Genomic DNA, 16,033 nt, shown 5'->3' with positions numbered 1-16,033 from the left:
TTTTTTTTTATGTGGAGCTCAGCATCACTGTTGGTCACAGTAGCTGAGCATCACTGTTGATAAGGCGTTACTCTAATCTGACTACTTTTTTCCAATAAGGAGTAATCTAATGTGTTACTATTTCCAAACCAGCAATCACATTAAAGTTACTTATACAAGTTACTGTGCGATATTTTTGCTTTCTTCTTGCTCTCAGGTAGTGACAAGTCACCTTTTCGGCATGAGGACAACTCACATGTAATGCCAATACCGCGCAGCAACACAAACGTAAACAACAATGGAGGGAGGAGAGAGATGAGCACTTTCGAGTTGGAAATTCCGCCACTGGAGTAACGCGTGGAGGCAGAGCGTTCGTCTAAAGAGCCTTAAGAGCCTGTAAGTCAAGACTTTGGAGCAAAACCAATAAGTAACCAGTAAGTACATTTTTGATAAAAACATGTATTTTATTTATTTATTTAATTATTTTTTTGGTGATGGTGGTGTGTGTGTAGAGTAGCTAAGTATCTTTTTAAAGGAGTAATCAGTAATCATAATCTTACTTTTTCGAGGCAACTGTGGCAACAATGGTGAACAATGGAGTTTCTCTTGTGGTTGATTAAAGTCTGAGTCTACATCTAAGAATACTGGTTATACCAATATATATATGTGTATATATATATATAAATATATATATATATATATATATACCAATGTGTGTGTGTGTATATATATATATATGCTACTATTACATTTGAAGTAAAATACTTACTTAATATCATAGTCATAGGATTTCCAATAAGTAAATTGTTAACCCTTTTGCTATTTGCATTTCTGGTTAGATGTCAACCGCGAATGATGCATGTTAATGCAAATTAATCACACTTGTAAAACAAAATCTGTTTTAAATCTGTTCATCTAATTTGGATTTTTGAGAGTACAGGAAATATTACAGCCCTCCGTAGGGTAAAAACTACTTCTCTTCTTCTCTTAACTGATTTCCCCAATCACAGACTGGGCCAAGATCATAATAACAGAAAACATGTGTGTTAACAAAATTACTGTTGTTAAAAGGAAATTCAATTATTGGTTTATTATTGTGTTCACTTCGCCAGCTCTACTTTATTCAAAGTGAATCAACATAACACTGGTGGAAAGGATTTAATCCAATCAAAACTTATTCAAGTAGTTAACGTATATGATGACAACTCATTAATAATCATTTATTCTGAAAAACCTACCCAACATGGCAATATTCTTCAGAGAAATGCCATGTGAAACAGCCAGGGTATTATGCAAAATACCTTTTTGCTTGCTTCCTGTCAGTTTTCAGACGCCGCAAACGTGTTTGAGTCTCAGTCTTGTTAACAGAAAAATGCAAACATTGTTCAACAAAATATAAATATTCTTGCAGGTTCAGGGCTCGAGAGGACTCATTGACAAGCAGCACAGCAAAATAAGAGGGTTTTTACAGCAACAGACCGATGAATAATTAAAAAGACTTCTGCAGTAATACTTCTTATTCTCTCAGGGAGTGAGCTGCTTGGTGTTCCCCACGTGAACAGGGGGGGGGGGTTGTGAAAAAAAAATTAATAATCTCTATGTGACATTGTGAAATAAACTATGAGCCCCCCCGATCATTTAAAATGCCTTATATTGGTTCAGCGGTGCTTAGGTTTTACCACGGTGACCTGTCTCCAAAGCTGCTGTAATATGTTGAATAAATTTTCTTCCTAAGAGCACAAAAAGAATAAATCCCTAATAACAAGGGGAAAATAATCTAACTGTAAACCCCAAGATGGATTTTAACAGCACCTTAAAATTTTACGCCACCATCAAGAAACTAAAATATAAAATTATCAGTCATGCATCGTATCAGTTGCTCCGTCAGTATTTTAGCTGATGGTTTTCTTGCGTTGCTCTACCAAAGCCAGAACGGATTTTGAGGTCACCAACTCAAGAGTAACCCTGTTTTTAGTCTACCGACATTGTGCTATAAGAACGTCAAGGTGAATACTCCACATCTGTGATTTCCACTGCAAACTCATTCCCAATGGAAATGAGTCTTATTCATTTTTCAAACAAGCCTCTAGGATATCTGATCCCACCCCCCCCAAAAAAACAGAATAAAGAAAAGCAGAACAGGCAAGCATTCACCTTTGATGTTTCGCAAAGAAAGGCAGTGAAGCGCTGCAGCCCGGCTTCATGCATATTGTATTGCTTAGAAAAAGAATTACAAGCAGCCTACTGGTTCTTACAGTTATTAGTTATGCGAGCCCATCTTTGGGAGTTCAACAGTTATCCGGGAAAATCTAAATCCCTCAATGCACAGACCGCTGTTAATGTCAGTTTGGTTCTGGTGAGACATTTCCGGCGCTGCTAAGTCAGAACTTTATCCAGTATTGCGGCATGCGGAGACAGCCTGAGATATCACGAAATAGCATTTGCGGTCAATATTACTGTGGTAGCGTGGAGGCCGAGGCAAACTTTCGAAAGTTGGTCTGGGGTCATTCGGATGGGAAGTGATTATGCTGCGGTAAAGATCTACAGGGTCAGTCAAAGTGGTGCACACAGAAGAGTAACAGTGAGATATTGATCTTCATCATCTGAACTCATTGGAATGGGATAGGTTGTAGGGATATCCAATTGCATGCATTAATATTTTTTTTCTCTGCATTTGTTTGAAAAAATAGCCCATAATGAAATCCAAATAGTGTGTTACCAGTCTCCGATAAATTATTACTCTAAAGTGTTCAATGGCCCATTGACCTTTCCCTCTGAGGCCTTGCTAATAATATTAAAGCAGCATGGAGCAGATTTCTCCCAATAAATGAACCTGTTTCATACATATTACCAATTATATCATGCATTTTCGGTTCATAAAAAGTGTAGTTGGTTGCAATAAAATTTGATCCTGTCTTTCAAACTGGCATACGTGCCAAAATTATTATCATTATTATTATTATGCGACAATTACGATTCATTTAAAACATTACTTGCTATAACTACAGCTCAACTACTATTTTAGAATGTATGAAGGTCAATAACACCGCCTAATGAACTGCATTGTGCATTATAAGGTTCATGCCACGCTATACGTCTGTAATGTGGGTGTGATTAGCTCACCTTCTTTGCCGCTCTTTGTTGCCCACACAAACAAGAAGCAAGCAGAGACCTCTCGAGCTCACGTGGTGGGTGACAGCGTCCTCTTGTGGTTGCATTACAACAATACATCCAAACAGGCCGCTTTAATCCAGCACCACCACCATTGCTCGACGGTCGCCATGTTTATTGGAAGTAGGAAGTCGAATCTCGGATTCAAACGCAGGAAACGGTGACCGCGCCGTCATTCGCACGGTGGAAAATCTCAATGAGGGAACACCGAGCGGGAATCCGCGCAATGTTAGATACAAAACAACATCAAAGGGCCCTGGACAGCGCAGGCGCGGTGGCCAAGTGGTAAGGCGTCGGTCTCGTAAACCGAAGATCGCGGGTTCGAACCCCGTCCGTGCCTTTTGAACCCACTTGAGTCTACAATTCTTCTCATTTGCGTTACTTAACTGAAGGTACTTTTTAAATCAAGCTTTATTATAAGGACATTGAATGATATATGTACAAATCTATTCAAAACCAACTATTGGCCTTGTCTGTGTTATATTTTCACAAATAATATAAATTGAATTAAAATCTCAAAGAATTTTAATAATGAAAGCGTTTTCCTCACATTAAGCAATTTACTTTAGATGTGTAATTTACACAGATGATATGTGAGGATCAAATGGAGGTAATTATATATCTATAAATGTATATATACAATATATATATTTAAACGTATCTGATTAACAGTAAGAGTAGTATCAAAAGTAAAGCAGATCTGAAACGTAACGAGGAATGGGATACTGTATATTAATGTCTGGGAAGGTTCTCAGTCATACAGGTCATGGTAATCCAAAAGGCCGGACATCCACAATCCAGATCACATGTTAACGTCAGGTGTATAAGATTTAGCATCGCTGTTCTAAAATTTCTGTTGTTCCCGCAGAGATCAAGATTGTCCGACCTGAACTTGGTCATGGCTCTCCGGCGAAATTCCATTAATATGAAAATATCTTTTCATTTTCATTGGGACACTCCAATCTAGTAGCTGACACTGATGTAGCAGAGTATTGCAGTTTCCCGGGTAACGGTCCACGCTGCGACATCGCAGTGATTCATGTTTGTGTTGTGCTGCAGTCATCATCACTTTCCATCTGTTGAAGAGACCCTTTGTGAAATGACTCATGATTACGGAAAGCAAACAACTGGAAATTGTCACAGTGGTTTGCGAAAAAAAAAAACAAGGAAAAAAAAAAAAACGTTTTTTTCAGCAACGTCCGGAGCGCATCGCTGGTGACGAGATGCTGCATTTAGTTCACAAATCGGTTCTGAAAATGAGATCCAGATGTCACAGTGCCTGTCTCTATAAGTTCATCATGATAATGCAAAAGAAAGTAGCTCTCTGTTCTCTATGTATGAGCGGTATGTACGCCAAACAAATGCAGCAAACCCTTTTCCTTCTCTTATGAACTTCACATAGGGCAAATATTAAAGAACTGCTCATATGCAACATGCAGTCCCATCCATTATGGCGTTGGAGCTCCCGCTACTGTGCAGGCAGCTTGTTTCCATGGTAACCTTTTTTGTGAACGGTGTCAATAATACCCCATAATCCCAGAAAGTAAACAGAAAAAAATGTAACTGTATACGTTTTATTGTTTTGCGTCTGCCTCCCTAAGCTGCCGTTGAGATGTTAATGGATGACTCCAGGGCCGATGCGTCTCGGCCCAGGTGACGCTGTTAAGGCTCACTATATGCCCGCATAAGCATAATGACGCTGTCTCACTTTAGTGGAAATGAGTAACATTTCCTCCAACCAGATTAGAAAGGCAGTTCTCAGCCGCCTCCGAAATAGTTTTCTCTTTTCACGGCCGCTATGTAAATTCCAGATATAGAAAGAGAGTGGAAGTGTCTGACTTCCTTATGTTTTAATGATCGCGCTTTTACTCCCCTTTCCTCTTTACTTCAGAGGCAGTGGAGTGAAGATGCGTCCTCGCTCATTGAATTTCCTCGCCGGCTAAAATGAGCTGTATTTCCAATTAGGAAACAAACACAATGTGCAGCCGCAAGCAAAATAAAACAAAATCAGAATGCAATGAATTCAGCCTTTGGTTTGAATGGTAATGATAGACTGTGTCCACTTCATTAAATGTTTTTTTATTATTATTATTATTCTTTAAACTGTGTCATTATTCACTGTCATTTGAACGCGTGTGACAAATTAAACTATTACTCATTTCAGCTGCGCACATTTAAATATAACAGGCTACAAATATTCCTCTTCTTTCCATTCCGTCGTCGTTCTTCTCTTTTCTGCCACCTGCAAATGAAATAAGTGCAAAGAGAAAGAGGGAGAAAAAAAACGCGCACACAAAGAGGAGACAGATTACAACAGGAGGAGGAGAACAAAAGAGTGTGGAGTACACTGGCAGCAGGCCCTGGCTGCGCTCGTATTGATTTCCTTGTTTGTGTGGGCTGCATATTCTGATCTCAGAGGAGAGTCTCATACAATAAATGCACAGGATACGACCCATTTAAATCAATGCTTTCAGCTGCAGCTCGGCATTTGTGCATTAAACGCGAATTAAAAACGCCAACGCGGTCAAATAAATAATACAGACCTCATGCAGATAGGACGTCCTGATTTGAGGTGTCCGTATTTTGTTATTGTTGATGTTTTGCGCTGCTTAAGCCAAGGCTTCGTTGTGCGCCATCTGGCTCTCAGCTGGGGAGCCAAACAGTTGATTAAAGAACGCAATTAGCGTGGAACACGTTCTGTCAGTTCTCCCCGGCAGGGATTAAAGAATTTGCTCATTCACTATGACGGCCATCAAGAGGATGTGTAGGTTCTTTCGGTGTCACACTGTCCCAGAGATTTTACCCAGAGGTCAGTCCGGTCAGGATTTGCAAGTCGGCTGCACTCACGCTGTCCCGACGTGACAATGGAATGTAATGATGGGACGGAAGAAGCACCCGAGACTAGAGAATGTGTATTTATTGCCATTGAAATAAAAGAAAAAGTGGACACTTTTCAAGAGTCTAGAGAAAACTGCCCATTACTATTCAGTGAACTGTTTCATTATATCGAAATTTGGCAAATGAGCCGTGTGTGGGTGTCAGCTGATCCGCTCGTCGAGAACGACCTTGATGCCAGGGTGAAGTGCATGTTAAAAGTCCCCCTGTCTATGGGGACATACAGCCACTGCAGGAAGGACGTGGATGACGTGTGGGAAAATAAAAAAGTCCTCCACACGGAATACAATTCTGTCATACAGAGTGTGTTCGCTGCCACGTCATCTAATCTTACCATGGGAACCGCCCTGGACGGAAATCAACTGTAATTGCGTCCGAAGACTGAACCACATATGTTACAGGGATGTGATTAGTGTTATCTTCAGCTCCAGCTAGCAAAAACACCAGCCCAGTGCTGATAACTTCATATGATATGATATGATATGATCCTTTTATTGTCAGTAGTACAAGTACCAGTGAAATTAGCCATCAACCCGTCCATACATATACAAAAACAATAACCCCCATACTATGCTCCTGTGAGGAGTACAGTGTGGGAACATGAAAAAAACCTAAACATAAGCACATAAGTAAGTACACTTTACAAACATGAAAAACTCAGGACTTGTATCAGGGAGCGGGGTAGAGGGGTAGAGGTAAAACCCAGTGCAACCAAGCAGCCATCCGTTCCTGCAGCCCACCGGGTGCTTGTCACACCAGGGGGTAAAAGCGCAAAGGCGTTGGATGTGGGGGTAGGGGGTGTGATTGCATATCTGTCCATATGTGTGTGTCTGTGTAGGCCTGGAGAGCCACTTCGTCTAGAATCACAATCTTGGCGCCTCAGTCCAGCGACAACCTTGATCGGCTCCCAAGCAGAGTCAACTATCAGCAGGTGTCTGTGGGAGTTGGGGTGAGGAATACGAGAGCGTCTCACTGCAATGATCTTCAGCGGAGTTGTTGTTCCAGCAGCGGCCTTGGTCGAGGCCAGTGCCGTGTGAGGGCGCCAAAAACAGATAAGATTGGGATTGTTTGGTCTTGGTGCGAGTAGACGCATTCTTTTGCACGACTACACTATTTGTCCGTTCTGGCCTCTGAATCGTTCCATTTTCCTTTGCAAAGCCGAAAGCTTCTCCAAGATGTTACCCACGTTGCGGTTCAGGTTCTGAATAGCCACAGTCTGAGCGCCAACAGCTCTGCCCATCGCTCCAATCATTTCGGGCAGCTTTATGAGGCTTTGGACAACTGTCCCCATTCTTTGAATTCCTCGATACATCAGGGCATTGCCTAATCCAATCAGCAAAAGACCTGTGTGAGACTTAAGGTATTACATTCATTTTCTGCCCACTTTGTCTCTTAGTCTCTTTACGTTATGACCTCTTTGACAGCAGGAACTGCTCCAAGTCCTCTTCCATACTTCTTCTATCACCATCAACTTGCAAAACTTTCTCAGGCTCTTGCAAAAGAACATATTCTTCAGCACCCTACGGACATGCGTGTCATTACTGACCTAACCTTAAAATTCATCTTCAACTTCCTTATTGTACTATTACCCATGTACTTGTTTTCTGGTGTGTTTTTAGTTTTTTGGCCCCTTGTAAAGCACTTTGGTTAAAAATAAAGTACAAAGTACAAAGAATCGTCAACAAAGTCAAGTGCCCGGATCGTTCAAGGGCGGTTCCAAGGAAGCGGGGACAAAAGCTGTTAAGTTTTCTGCCAATGGTCCACTCTAATGAAAAAAGTCACCAGCCATTGCCAGCGGAACGAAGTAAAAAGACCAGGCTGTTTTCTGCAGTAATGAAATGTTACACCCATTAAACGATGTCAGGCTTACCTCTATGTTAACCGATGGTATTCCCAAGCGACTCCGATGAATCAAACTGCTCTTTGTTTTCTCTTTGCAAAGGTACAGTGTTACTTTACCGGCAAACATTTTGCATGAGAAAGCAATCTCTAGGAGAAATCTTGCAAATACCGACCCAATGTCATTATCACAACAGTGATCTGCATAAGAACTAAGAAAAAACAGTTAATCATGTTTAAATTTTTGCACCACGAACATGTGTAATTTGCACACACTGTGCAGCAGAAGCGTCACTTTTGCCCTTTCATTTGCAGAGAGTGCACGGCTTCCAGAACGAGTTTAAGCCTAGTAAAGGTTGCACACAAATGGGCAAGTGTGTGTGGGCTGTGACCCAGATAATTATTCCCAGGGCTGAACTGTGGTTGCAGAACCATGTTACCATCTCCAATTCTGGGGCACACTCGAGTTCTAACCCTAACCCTAACCCTAACCCTAACTGACTGGACAAAGAAACTACACATCCGCTGAGAACTCATTGATGTCAGAACATGAAAGATGCACTTGAGAGACACCAGGGAGGACTTTGATCACAGGTAAATTTGACTTTTACCCGTTTCATCTGACGGAGGTTCACTTGTGGTGGAAAAAATAAGAGGTATGGGTCTGAAGGTAGAACAGTCGAACCCACGGTCAATAATGGGCACCTCATTTGCTGTGGCAGAGGTCAATACTGAGTGCAAACTGTCATTGTTAAGAGTGTTTGGTTGTGAATATGGCACCATCTGCAGGTCACCGTCAACACTTCACTCCTTACGCACCAACAAGTGATTATTTCTTTCTGTAAATTCTTCCTGCTAAGAGAAGAGTCGAAGCTGTGAAACGTGTCTTTCGGTCCTGGGACATAGAGGAAACTGTGAAGCTGGTTTCCTCACACATGCAGTCATATTATATTTGGGTGTATGATATCACTTGGTCGCTATTCAGTGAAGTTAGCTTAATCTGTAGACTTCACGGGGAAGGTATTGAACGTTCAAGCAGCCTTACCGCAGCCTTATTGAGATCAAAACCTTAAAAGGAAGGCTTTCACAAGTTTCTGCAGAGCAATATGTATGCGACTAATGTTTTTTCTTTACCACCCCTACTTTTGAGAGAGATTACCACAGAGCTCAGCATGTTTTGTTTCAAGTTATGATCTGATTATATTCCCATAACAGCTCAGCGGAATATGCCTGTGCTGCTGATGACTGATGACGGTCAAATTTAAAGTAGGCTTAGCAAAGGCAAAGTACAGATTTGTTTTTATCAAAACAATGTTTCAGGGTTTCACACCTTTTTCGGACTTTAAACCTTAGTGTTTGTCTAAGAAAGAAAAGTGTTTAAGCATTCAAGCTTCTGGAACCACCCTATTCTGGTTCAACTTTACCTGGTTGAAGTGTGTGTCAAACGCCCTCAGACTAGAAGCTTGTGATGTGTAAAAAAGAAAAAATATAGTGACTTAAAGGGAACTTTTTCTGATGCAGTCATGCTGAGGTTATAGTTGTTAACTTCAACATGTGAAGCAAGTTGGTGTGTCCCAGTGCGGTTCCTGACATGGCGTACAAAATGACCATGTGAACCGTTTTATGCTGGAGAATTTTTTAACAACATAAAACATGAACCACATGCCAGACTGGTATAACAGCCTAACAAGAAAGCGATTAGCACCCGCATACCGTGGCACCGTATGAATCCCATAACATCTCTGAGGCAAAAGGTGTGTCACAACTGACTTTAAATAGAAAAGTAAGAAAACCTCAGTTTGCCCAGTTTCCAAATGCTTTTTTTAAAATCCCGGTGAATGAAGCGCATTCAGGAGCCCTCTCAGAGCACATGGAGGGGAGTTGGCTTTGGAGTTGTAAAGCAGTGTTCAGTTGCACATTTTTAACAAATAAAGGTGGCGTTGTAAGGCACTGGCTATCTGATCTGTCCCGTGCCGATTGCATTTCTGGCTGAGCTTCAGGTTTCAACAGAGGTGCTTTTAATGAAACAGCATTTTATCTGCAAAAAGCCACACTCCCCTCAATTTCACAGCCTAATTACAGAGCCCAGTAATGATGCAGACTATAAACAGTATTAATAAGCACAATTTAAAAAAAAAAAAAAAAAAAAACACGTAGGCACACAGGTCCTGGAGATGCATTTATTGCGTCAATAAATGTTACACGTAGGCTGCGTGTAGCCGCACATGAAATCCGGCCACAAGGCGTATCTTGCGATGAAGGGGGATTTTCTCAAACATCTGGCCGCGTCCCTGTCGCACTTGCACAGCAGCTTTTCACACACGTCGTCCAGGTCATCTGCAGTGAGGAACAGAAGCGGCGCATCTTAGTGACACTTTTAGAAGTGAAAGGTTTAGTTAGTGAAGTGCAGATATAGTGTGTGTAGCGCTTGCCAAATCCTATCTGTTTATAATAAAGGGAACTCCAGCATAGTTTGCTTTGCTTTTGGGTGGTAAATTAGATCAGTTTTTAATCATTTATTCGATTAATTTAGTACTTTTAAAGGAGACAAATTCAGTAATCTGATTTCCGCATTGATTTATTTTCAAAAAAATCCTAAATGAGACTATTTTTGGTACCTAAATGTGCTGCTGTGGGTGTTACCATTTCAAATAACGTGGTTTGTGGGGGGACCTAAAATACCATATAATGTACAGAACGCTGGGAGCATGCTGCTTCTCTCCAGTCAGCTGCCTCCTGTTTTCACAAACACGGCCTGATCCGTGTTTAAATTCGTGCCTGAAGGTGTGTTACACGCTACACCGAACATCAAATTTACATGTGCTACCGCTGGAAACAAAACAAAAGCAGGGCAGCATCTGCCTTACAGTCAAAAGAAACTGCCAGCCATTAAAAATGCAGTACCACACTCAGCTGTCCTGTCCTCGCACGTCCAGTGATACTGGTCTGTTTTGGTTTGGCAGCCAAGGCGATCCGCATCTCCGTAGCAGCAGTCATGCTGGTGGCAGCACCTACGGCGCACATAGAAAGATCAGCAGCGTGATAAATGCATTGTTTCGAAAGCCGAGTCGGCCTGGAGGAGAAGAGGTCGGGAAAGCAGCCGTCACATGGAAGCGGTTTAAATCACACCACGACTATTTTAAAAGGCAGGCCCGGATCACCGCACGAGACCTCGCAACAGATAGTTAGAAGTTAACTGGTCTGACGGGGTGAGATGTCTAGGGGCGAATGGGGGGGGGGGGAGGAGACGGTAATTAGGATTTGGGTGTGGAATTCTTTAGGCCTAATTTGAAGTTAGAGAGCGTGAGTGTGCCGAATTTGGACAACCTGCTTCCTCCTCGTGGCGCATTCGCGGTTCCGACGGCCCTTTCACAAACAGTGGGGGCACATCGGCATGTAGGATGGTGGGAGAAGAATTAACAAGGAGGTGGAGGAGGAGGAAATAACATGCACACACCGTCCCTGGAGTGGAGGGCTAAATATCACCAGGCCCTCTCAATGATATCCTTTGCCAAGCGTAATGTATAGGCGGCTCAAAGATTTTGGAGCACGCTATCATCCGGCTGTAAAAAGCAGCCCTAAAGTTAATTTCTATTTTCTTCTGTGACGTTTATTTATTTATTATAATAGCAATTAAGAGCCTCACCAGTCCGCCCTGTCTCTGGGCCAGCCTTGACCACCCAGTCCACAGTAGCATCCGTACACCACGTAGGACAGGGCAGATCTCCCCGTGCTGCACCTGATGGCTCCCGCCAACTCGAGCAACCCTCTTTTCGTCCGCTGGGATCTGCGGGCTGCCATGGAAGCCACAGCCACTATAGAGGAGCAATAAACAATGGGAGAGGAGGGACAAACTTATTGCTTTCTTCTCACACTGGTGAGAAACAGAGCTGGAGTAGTCTGGGTGGACGGAATAACAGGAACATCCCTCACACAATCTTGAAGTTGAGTCTCTTACATCGTGTTTTTTTTTTTTTTTTTTTTTTTTTCCGTGCCTCTTATATGTTAAGTCCAAATTTAATTGGCTTTAGTGAAGAGGTCCCAGAGGAAAGACTGAGCCACGTCTCATGAATAACAAGACTCTACACTCTTCCCAAAAATCACAAGTTCAGACCTAAAAAGCAGACAAAAAAGTGCACCATAACAAGTTTGCTCCCTTAGAAAAACCTTCACTGATTCACACATGGTATATGTACACAAGGAGTCTCCCCTCACAGCTCTACCTGTGCTGCCTCTCTTTGTGTTTCCCTCTGAGTTCCACTTAAAAAGAAAATCCGTCTTTACTTACCAGATACCAGGAGAAGTAGCCGGTAAAACGCCTTCATGGCATGCAACAGGCGGACCAAACTCCCAGCGCCAAGTGCTCTTCACTTCCACTCTGCGAGCGCAGCATGGAGCGCTGAGCTTTTTTTAGAGGCTGCTTGAATAATCTCGAGCATCACCATTGGCCAGAGGCTAATCCAGTGTTTGCTGAACTGTACTCCCCCTCGAGGAGGTTTCTGCTGCTGCTCTTTCTCGGTCCTCCAGGGTCAGCGTTACGTGCTCCAGTGATGCAAGCATACTGTACAGAGTATGTTGTGTGTTAAATAATAACAGAGTAACAGGGTATAGAGGTGCGGGGAAGTAGTGCAAATATAAACAGGCAGCAATAAAAATACCTTGTTCATTCCTCACTTCCTCATTTAAGACAGATTGGATTTTTCCTTTCTTGCCTAAGTGTGTTGCTACAACAAAAAACAAAAAAGCCACTGACAGGAGAAGTGAATAGCATTGACCATGCTATGACAAGTCAATGTTCTGTTCTTCTTCTGGAAACCTTTGGACTTGGCCTTTCATTTATGCGGACGTTACTTAGACATGAAGCACCCACCTAGACCGGACCAGGAACCCGCACCACCTTGGTGGCAGCAGCCTTCAGACACGGACACACAGGAAAAAAACTGTTTAGGAACAACAAAAAGAAAAGAAAAAACAGCACAAGGTGTTGACCTGGCCTCCAAATCCCAAACTGATCAAGTACTTGTGGGACGATAGGCCCGCTAACATCATTCTGTTGCCACCTTCAGAAGGTCCATGTCCATTCTCTGATGAGTCACAAGTGTTGTGGAGACACAAGGGAGACCTAGACAATGTTAGGAAGGTGGTCAGGATGTTGTGCCTGATCGGTGTATACTTTCCTGCCGTGTTGGTAGTGACCGATGAAGTCTGGGGGACGCCGCGCCAAGAGATTCGGGCATTTTTGGGGAAGTACGGAAACGTGGTGGTAGTTGTATCATGAGTTGCGCTGGTGCATGTAAACACATGCTGTACGTCTCATTAGGTCATTTTATTTGGTGTCTGTGTGGAACGATTAAGCTGGACTCTCCAATCACAATGATTTCAATCAGGCTGAGCAAATATTGTCCATGTAAACATAGCTGTTGTCTGTCGGTCAAATGTCAGCTCCGCCCACTGTCCACTTACGATAATGTCTCCACGGACGCTCACTTCTGAATACTGTAACTGAAAAGATTTTACAAATTTGTCACTCAGCCATAGTCTCAATGTCCATTCTATTATTTGCTACGCTGACAAATTGTAACTGAACAAATATTTATTTACATTAAAACCTGCCATATTGAAACTTTAGTATCTGCTTACACAGCACATGTGTAGGGACTGTGAGCCATATTTTGTTGTGTGAGGCTCCAGTTCCTACAACAAATGCACCCAGACTAGATAATTACGGTAATTATACTCTAATAATATACCCTTTCTTCCATAATTATAAAGAGATCCACTCATGCCTGTCTCCCGTCCTCTTCCCCAGTAAATAAACAAGTGAGAGGGGTGGACAGGACCAACTCTCAGCACATATTGTAGCTATCGTAGTTGTCAGTATGATTTACTGAACAGTGCTCCAAGTGTCTGGGCTTAACTGCTGAAATTGTTTGGCTGACAAATTTCAGTCCTGATCTGGAAATAGCATGAACTTCGCCGTATCTTCGCTTTTCATCTTTTTATTATGTTTTCTGGAAGTATATTCTCAGCTCTGTTGTACTCAAGTACATTGTCACCCATAATGTCAGGGCAGCTAAATCATAAAAGATACGCGCTTGGGGTTTGGATAACTGCGGACGCATTTTTCCTTTCCTTTCTTTTGTTATTCTTTTTTTTTTTTTGAATCAGTTCCTTGGTAATGCTTCTAAAGAATGTGAGATAAGCGCCGCCTCCAGGCAGTTGCTGGATGACTGCGCCGCAACGTGAGGCACATCCTTTAATTCCTGTGTATCTGAACACGTCCAATACCACAGTACATCCAGCCTTACACCCAACCAAATCAGGCTGAACGCACGTGGATGAAAAAGCAATGTGCCACTTTAATAAACGTGCAATGGACTGAACAGAAAACGCAATGCACGATGAAGCCTTCGAGAAAACTTGTACGTCTTTTACCGTTTGATTAAATGAGTGAGAAGGCAAGCTGAGTGTTGTTCTGATTATATTGCAGCAAAAAACACTAATATTCTCCCATTAATGATTTAAGAGCAAACGAGTGACAAAAATTCCTGTTGCTAACAGACTAAACTGTGTTTAGTATGGCACAGTATATTTTTGTACTGTATTTTTCTCCATTTATTAATGTTCCATTGTATGATCATCTTTTTTAACTTTCCCTGAGCAAAGAAACAAAATGTGAATATGCTGATTATTATAACCTTAATAAATTGGAATAAAAGTAATAATTGTGTTAGAATGGACACTGCAAGGCAGGGGTGTCAAACATGTGGCCTGTGGGCCAAGAACGGCCCTCCAGGGGGTCCAAGCTGCCCGTGTGGGATGAATTTACAAAGTGCAAAAATGACATAGAAGACATTAGCAGTCATTTTTCAATAAAAGTAACTCACTCATTCATTTATTTTCTGTCGCCACTTGTCCCAGCCCCTGGACCCACTCTATCAGAGGACAGCTCTTCTAGCTTTAGCTATAAGATTATCTGTTATTCCTAATTTGAACTGTAGATGGCAGCGATGTGGCAAAATTGAACTTATTTTTCTTAAGGTTGAGGTTAAGTTCTTCAGGTTGTTTTCATCAAACGTTGTGTAAAAGGGATGGTTAATTAAATGTTAATATTTTCATAATGTACTTCTACTTGGAAGCGTTGTTATTTACAGGTTCTTATGCTGTTCTGTTACTGATCCGGCTCCATGGAAATCAGATGGACTGTATGTGGACCTTGTACAAAAACAAGTTTGACAGCCCTGCTATAGAGCACCCTCGAGTATGTGTGTTCATGCAGATATAGGTATAAAATCCCATTAATGTTTTATTTATTTTTTTAAACTGAAACTATCAGTCTGACATTCATTAACTGGATACTTATAGAAATAAGAAAATCAAGCTTTAGCTCACCTCAGCTGCCTGAATGGAAATAGTTTGTTAATACCTGTTTACAATGATAAAAAGATCTGAAAATCACTCTAAGACTAAGATTTTCAGTTTAATGCAAAAAAATCCTGCAAATATTAGTCAGTTTGAAGAACAGACAGTGTTAGCTTTGATTGACTGCATCCTCTGATGTTCAAGGTTGGGCATCAAAAGTGATTTTAAATCAAAACATTAATTTTTGTCTGTCTTCATAGCACATAAACAGCAAAGGGTAAATACTGCAAAAATGATGAGTGGGCTACAAGTCTGAAAGCTAAGTATCAAAAGCAAACTCAAAAGAAAGCAAAACAAGTTCAAATAACTATGATTAATTCAACACCTATTTAAGCTGCAACGGGAAATTAAACCTTTAGAATTCACTGTCACACTAGTTTGTGCAGAATCAGTTTTATTGGCCAAGTATGTGTGCAACTTACAAGGAATTTTCTCGCTTGTACAAAAAACACAGAACTTCAATAAGCATAAAAAATATTGAACCATCTGTACAACATAAATTAGACTTTAAGAAATAAATAAAAAAATAAAGGATGAGAAACAGACATATACATAGATCCAACTATTCTTAATGAGGGAAGGGGAAAGAAAATCTTAAGAATGCGATGAGCTTTGTGGTCAGTCAGCCTCTGTGGAAACTGGTTTAAGCTTAGACATAAATCTTATGTACATTATGTTATTCAAAGGCAGCAACCACCAAAGGCACATATATATATTTACACACACA

General features: G+C 41.5%; 1 protein-coding gene and 1 non-coding gene across 3 annotated transcripts; one reads left to right on the top strand and one right to left on the bottom strand.

The window, feature by feature from the left end:
* The first annotated feature begins 3,418 nt into the window (after positions 1 to 3,418).
* On the top strand, positions 3,419 to 3,490 carry trnat-cgu. Its single transcript has one exon. It is a non-coding gene; the product is annotated as a tRNA-Thr (tRNA).
* Positions 3,491 to 10,050: 6,560 nt separating this feature from the next.
* On the bottom strand, positions 10,051 to 12,405 carry pla2g10 (phospholipase A2 group X). Of its 2 annotated transcripts, none has more exons than XM_047572167.1 (4): positions 12,173 to 12,405; positions 11,531 to 11,710; positions 10,789 to 10,895; positions 10,051 to 10,221 (listed from the first exon to the last, which is right to left on the bottom strand). In XM_047572167.1, the coding sequence occupies exons 2-4, from the start codon at positions 11,683 to 11,685 to the stop codon at positions 10,073 to 10,075; spliced, it is 411 nt and encodes a 136-aa protein (XP_047428123.1). In that variant the 5' UTR covers positions 11,686 to 11,710; positions 12,173 to 12,405; the 3' UTR covers positions 10,051 to 10,072. The 2 variants fall into 2 exon arrangements, with proteins under 2 accessions (XP_047428123.1, XP_047428122.1); XM_047572166.1 differs by having other exon boundaries at positions 11,531 to 11,699; positions 12,173 to 12,398.
* Positions 12,406 to 16,033: the final 3,628 nt, after the last annotated feature.

This window comes from Mugil cephalus, chromosome 20 (genome assembly GCF_022458985.1).
Source record: "Mugil cephalus isolate CIBA_MC_2020 chromosome 20, CIBA_Mcephalus_1.1, whole genome shotgun sequence".
In the NCBI taxonomy this organism is placed as follows: Eukaryota; Metazoa; Chordata; class Actinopteri; order Mugiliformes; family Mugilidae; genus Mugil; species Mugil cephalus.
Note: the sequence above shows the minus strand (reverse complement) of the source record. Positions and strands in the feature narration are given on the sequence as shown.